General features: G+C 54.6%; 1 protein-coding gene across 1 annotated transcript; it reads left to right on the top strand.

The window, feature by feature from the left end:
- The first annotated feature begins 343 nt into the window (after positions 1 to 343).
- Positions 344 to 3756, top strand: LOC130586144 (somatotropin-like). Its single transcript, XM_057386859.1, has 4 exons — positions 344 to 580; positions 1605 to 1768; positions 2946 to 3062; positions 3370 to 3756. Exons 1-4 carry the CDS (start codon positions 517 to 519, stop codon positions 3556 to 3558), a joined length of 534 nt encoding a protein of 177 aa, XP_057242842.1. The 5' UTR covers positions 344 to 516; the 3' UTR covers positions 3559 to 3756.
- Positions 3757 to 6563: the final 2807 nt, after the last annotated feature.

Below are 6563 nucleotides of genomic sequence, written 5' to 3'. Positions count from 1 at the left end.
TTTTCTTTTCACTTTCCTCTCTGTAGAAAAAAATTGTCTCTAGGACCCGGGTGGAGAAAAGAGAAGAAAAAAAAATTTGCTAGAACTTAGGAGTGTTTTGCTCCCATTAAATTCATTCAAACCACAACACCAACCTAAACCTCTGCTGATGCCACTTGCTTTAAGCCAGAAGTGTCCCCATCTGGCCAGTGAGCCCTGCGAGCTGTGGGCCAGGAGCATCAGGAGGGCACAACCAAATGCCACCACGATCTGATCTGCAACGGGCCTCACTGCCACCAGGGAAACTTATCTGCAATAAACAGGAGAAGGTGGTGAAATCGTGGAGCCCCGCTTTCATCCCGAGGCAAACAAAGCTGCACATCTGTGAAAATGAGGTGGCACTGCCTTGAGCACTCGTGCATTTATGCAGCGGCAAAGTGCRGAGCTGCTGTTGTGATCGTGGATCCGTTTCAAACAGATCCATTTTAAGCAGACCCCCTGCTATATAAGGGGCAGCTCCACGGGTCCCTTCCGCAGATGGAAGGAGGAAAACTCCCGACCAAGCCACACCTGAGCAACTCAGCAGCAGAAATGGCTCCAGGTACTTTTTATTTCAGTTTTAAAGGATGGCCAGTGCTGGGTTCATAGGGTGACAGGAGAATGATGATGATGATGATGATGATGATGATGATGATGATGATGATGATGATGATGATGATGATGATGATGGGTTGGTTCTCTGGTGGGCTACACACACTCCTTGTGTGTAATAATTTAATCCCTAAATTAGAAGATGGCAATTTATAAATCCATGAAAGAGAAAACCTTTCCCTGCAATGTGACTTTCAGCCATGAATTAATCTTTAGCCTTGAGAGGAGAGTATGGAGAGTTTGAAGAACAAGACCAAGCCACAGTTAGAACAGTTAATATTGTCATAAATATTGGCAGGGATATTAAAACTCACATTCCAGTGTGAGTTTCAGGCAGGGATGAGGATGATGTCAGATGCTTCTGTCCAAGTCCTGCAGGCTCYGGGCCATTCCTCCTCCTCCAGAGTGTCTTGGTCTGAGCTGAGCTCTGTGGGCTGTGTGAGCACAGCTGGACACTGGTGTTGGATGTCATGGGCTGAGATCCTTTAGGCTTGATCACCAAATCCTACAGGTGTGACCAWGGGTGCAAAAGCAGCCAGTCACAGCGCAGGTGATGCCACCAGCTCTTGTCCCCACAAGGGCAGGGACAAGGCTGATGGAAAAATAGGAGTGTGTCAGGGAAAACCATGGGGACACCACTTCGTTTTCATGGAGCAGCCACAATTCCAGCCGGGCAGACGCTGCTGCTCACACCACATGCTGCTGGTCACACCAGACACTGCTGCTCACACCACATGCTGCTGGTCACACCAGACACTGCTGGTCACACCGGGAGTGGCCCCAGCCCCCAGGGCAGCTCCAGTGAAAGGGTTCTCCTCGATTTTGAGGGGCTGAGCTCACCCACAGCACCCAACAGGGCACCACAGGAGATGAGCATGGATCCAGCACGGGCAGCACAGGCTGGGAATGAATTCCCAGGTGCCACCCCCTCCTCAGCTCCAGCGACTCCCAGCACCCTCCTGTCCCCTTTGCAGGCTCCTGGCTCTCTCCTCTGGCCCTTGCCGTGGTCACCGTGGCACTGCAGTGGCCGCAGCCAGCCGCCACCTTCCCGGCCGTGCCCCTGTCCAGCCTGTTTGCCAACGCCGTGCTCAGGGCTCAGCACTTGCACCTCCTGGCTGCTGAGACCTACAAGGAGTTTGTGAGTGCTGCGGCCTCGGGGAACCTCCTGCATGTTCGGTGGCTCCAGGGCTGGGGAACCTCCTGGAGAATTCCCAGCTCTTGTTGTCTCTGCCAGCTCCAAGGCAGGAGAAAGAATTGTGACAGGACAGGGCGGTTGTGTCCCACCAGTCTGGGCACTGTAACCTCTCTGTCCCCTCTCTGACCTCCTCCTCCTCCTCGGGGACATTTCTACCCGGTCCAGACCTCCTGCACGGGGGCAGCTGGGAGGTGGCTCAGATGTCCTGCAGGGCTTCCCTGTGTGGGCCACCTTTGTCCCTGGGAGAATGTGAGAGCTCAAACCACCAAGTGTCTGCTGGCAGGAGATGGCATGGGCTGGGCACGGGCTGAAATGGGCTGTCCCTTTGCCATGGGATGTCCCTTTGCCATGATCTGTCTCCTTTCCATGGGCTTTCCCTTTGCCATGAGCTGTCCCCTTTCCATGGGTTCTCCCTTTGCCACAGGCTGTCCCCTTTCCATGGGTTCTCCCTTTGCCACAGGCTGTCCCTGTGCCATGGGCTGTCCCTTTGCCATGAGCTGTCCCCTTTCCATGAGCTGTCCCCTTTCCATAGGCTCTCCCTTTGCCACAGGCTGTCCCTGTGCCACAGTCTGCCCTGTGCCATGTGCTGTCCCCTTTCCATGGGCTGTTCCTGTGCCATCATCTGTCCCTGTGCCATGGGCTGTCCCTGTGCCATGAGCTGGAACGGGCTGTCCCCTTGCCACAGGCTGTCCCTGTGCCGTGTGCTGACCCTTTGTCATGAGCTGTCCCCTTTCCATGACCTGTCCCCTTGCCACGGGCTGTCCCCTTTCCATAGGCTCTCCCTTTGCCATGGGCTCTCCCTTTGCCACAGGCTGTCCCTGTGCCACAGTCTGCCCTGTGCCATGTGCTGTCCCCTTTCCATGGGCTGTCCCTGTGCCATGTGCTGTCCCTTTGCATTGTCTCCTCCTGTTCCCAGGTGCTCTGTGTGCTCAGCACCTTGCCCTGGTGATGGGAACACCCTCAGGGCTAGCTCCCGTTCCCCAGCTCTCCACCCTGTCCAGAAGCACCTCCTGTCTTCCATTTATTCCCTGCAAAGAGGAACCCTGCAGGACGGGGAATTCTTGGGAATTCTGTGCCCTTCCCCAGCCCATGGCCTGAGTGTGTCTGGGGTGTCCCACAGGAACGCAGCTACATCCCCGAGGAGCAAAGRCACACCAACAAGAACTCCCAGGTAGCCTACTGCTACTCAGAAACCATCCCTGCTCCCACGGGCAAGGAGGACGCCCAGCAGAAATCGGTGAGTGGTGCCCTGGGGCGGGCACTGAGCCCTCTGAAGGGTCCCTACTGCAGGGGCAGAGGGTTTTCACCTGTGAGACCTCTGCTGCTTCCTCCCTCCTCTCTCTTCTTTGCTGTTTAAACCCTGCCGMCCCTCCTGGGTTGCATGACAAATTCCCAGCTCGAGGATGAGGGCACAGGGCTGGGGGATGCCCTGAGTAAAGCACAGGAACGCCCTGTGGGTCACTCCAGGTTGTCCCAGAGGGAGCAGGATGCTCCACCAAGCCCCTCACCCACGCAGCTTCCCCCCTTTCTTGTCTTGATTTCAGGACATGGAGCTCCTGCGGTTTTCCCTGGTTCTCATTCAGTCCTGGCTGGGCCCGGTGCAGTACCTGAGCAAGGTGTTCACCAACAACCTGTTTTTCGGCACCTCTGACAGGGTGTACGAGAAGCTAAAGGACCTGGAGGAAGGGATCCAGGCTCTGATGAGGGTAAGGCACAGCTCGGCTGTGGGATGACAGAGATCTGCCAGGGAGGGGGAATCTGGATCTCAGGGACCCCCAGACCATGAGAAACCTCCCCACCTTCCACGGGGCATCCTTTGGACTTTGCTTCCCATTAGATGACGAGATCAGAGCCCCCCAGGGCACAGGTCCCATCGCTGGAGGGGTGTCAGGACACAGGAGAGGGGTCACCAGCACTGCCACAACCCCTCGGGGAGCAGAACCCAGCAGGAATCGCAACATTCCCGATCCAAAACCTTTCCAAACCCAGCATCAAAGAATTTCCAGTTGCTGGAATACACTGGACAAACAGCAGCACAATGTTTGTTCCATCCCCAGGTGAAGTTCCTAGAAATAGAGCAGATTTTACAAGGTTTGCCACCTCACAATGTTTCATAAATATTTTTTGTGCAGGGAGGGACTGCTCTGATGTTCCTCTCCTACATTAATACAACACCCGGGGAGCTGAGGGCTGGAGGGTGATCTCTCCAAGGGGGATTTTGTCACAGAATCCCAGAATTGTTTGGGTGGGAAGGGACCTTAAATCCCACTCAGTGCCACCCCAGCCATGGCAGGGACACCTCCCACTGTCCCAGGCTGCTCCCAGCCCCAATGTCCAGCCTGGCCTTGGGCACTGCCAGGGATCCAGGGGCAGCCACAGCTGCTCTGGGCACCCTGTGCCAGGGCCTTCCCACCCTCACAGGGAGGAATTTCTTCCTAAAACTTAACTTAAATCTTCCTTCTTTTGGTTTAAAATCATTCCCCCTTGTCCGATTACTGCCTGCCTGAGTTAAAACTCCCTCTCCATCTTTYTCATGAGCCCCTTTAAGGTCTTAATTTGTATTGTTTTAAATCCAATTGCCCATTATCTGCCAGGACACCCCTCAGTTACATGAATCCTGTCAGTTTATCTGCCATCRTCACCCTGAGAGCTGTGAGAAATGAACCTGGACCGTTTTTTTACATCTTTTAGCATTTAAAAAATGCAGACCAGGCCCTGTCAGCAGACAGAGTGCTGGAGTATGTGTGTGAAGGAATCAGGAGCACCCCAGGTTTTGCTCTCCCTTCCATGAGTGTTTGGGTTTGGGGAAGCCACATGCAGAAATCCCCACACAAAAATTCCCATTTCACCCATTTATGGCATTTTTTATTTCACCAAAACCGTTTTGCAGCAGGTGAGCCCAGCASGGGGAGAGGCCAATCGCAAATCTCTGGGTGGAGATGTGGGGCTGGGTCAGAGCTTTGGGCAAGTGGGGGAAGAGAGAGAATTMATTATTTGTGGTGGCTGGGAAAGTGGGAGAAAAGAGGATTCTTGGAGCAGTTCCCCATCTCCTGAACTGCACAGAGATCCTGCAATTTTTGCCTTTATTTGAAGCTCCCTCAGAACAAAATCTGATTTTAGTGCAGGGTGGAACCCCCGTGGCTCCTCCAGAGCTCAGCGGGAGTTTGGCGCTGGGAGGATTTTTGCCTTTAAAGCCCCCCAGGACACTCCTCCCTCCCTGCAGCCTCGCTGGAACCCCCAGTGTGGCATCACCCCGTGTCCACACTCAAAAACGCTTCTGAAATCCGATTTTAGGGCAGGGTGGAACCCTGTTGACCCCTCCCAGAGCTCAGCTGAAGGTTCGGCTCTGMGTGGAAATCCTGCGATTTTGCCTTTATTTGAAGATCCCCTGGCCAYTCCTCCTTCCCTKCAGCCTCGCTGGCACCCCCAGTGTRKCACCACCCCATCACAYTCAAAAMCACATCCAAAATCCSATTTTAGAGYAGGGGAAGACACCCTTCACCTCTCCCGGGACAGTCCTCCCTCACTGCAGTGTGGCATCACCCTCTACACTCAAAACCACATCCAAAATCCGATTTTAGAGCAGGGTGGAACCTCCTTGACCCCTCCAGAGCTCAGCGGGAGGTTTGGCGCTGGAAGGATTTTTCCCTTTATTTGAAGCACCCCAGGAAACTCCTCCCTCCTTGCAAGGTGGCACCACCCCGTGTCCACACTCAAAAACACATCCAAAATCTGATTTTGGAGCGGCAGGAGGACCATTTTGACCCCTCCCGTACCTCAGCGGGACGTTCGGCGCTGGGAGGAAACCCTGCGGGTTTTGCCTTTATTTGAAGCCCCCCAGACACTCCTCCCTCCCTGCAGTGTGGCACCACCCGGTGCCACCATCTCCACACTCAAAACCAGGTCCAAAATCTGGTTTTAGAGCAGGGTGGAACCCCCTTGACCTCTCCAAGGTTTGGCTCTGGAGGAAACCCTCCGATTTTTGCCTTTATTTGAAGCCCCCCAGGACACTCCTCCCTCCCTGCAGCCTCRCTGGAACCCCCAGTGTGGCACCACCCCATCACACCCAAAACGCTTCTGAAATCCAATTTTAGTGCGGGGAGAGAACCCCCTCGACCCCTCCAAGAACTCAGCGAGAGATGATTTTTGCCTTTATTTGAAGCCCTCTCCAGACACTCCTCCCTCCCTGCAGGGTGGCATCACCCCATGCCACCACCTCTACGCTCCAAAACACGTCCGAAACCCGATTTTAGAGTGGGAGGAGAACGCCCTTGACCCCTCCAAGAACTCAGCGAGAGTTTCGGCGCTGGGATAATTTTTGCCTTTATTTGAGCCCTCCCCAGACACTCCTCCCCTCCCCGTGGGGTGGCATCACCCCATGCCACCACTTTTACGCTCCAAAACACGTCCGAAATCCGATTTTAGAGTAGGAGGAGAACGCCCTTGACCCCTCCAAGAGCTCGATGGGAGGTTTGGCGCTGGGAGGATTTTTATCTTTATTTGAAGCCCCTCCGGACACTCCTCCCTCCCTGCACTTCGCTGGCACCCCCAGTGTGGCACCACCCTGTATCTCCACCCAAAACCACATCCGAAATCTGATTTTAGAGCAGGGTGGAAGCCCCTTGACCCCTCCAAGAGCTCAGCGAGAATTTCGGCCCTGGGAGAATGTTTGCGTTTATTTTAAGCCCCCAAGGATACTCCTCCCTCCCTGCAGAGTGGCATCACCCCTCTACACTCA

Source organism: Malurus melanocephalus, unplaced genomic scaffold (assembly GCF_030028575.1).
Source record: "Malurus melanocephalus ecotype Western Australia unplaced genomic scaffold, MMel_1.1 scaffold_1078, whole genome shotgun sequence".
Lineage (NCBI taxonomy): Eukaryota > Metazoa > Chordata > Aves > Passeriformes > Maluridae > Malurus > Malurus melanocephalus.
This window is presented reverse-complemented; position numbering and strand designations above follow the sequence as displayed.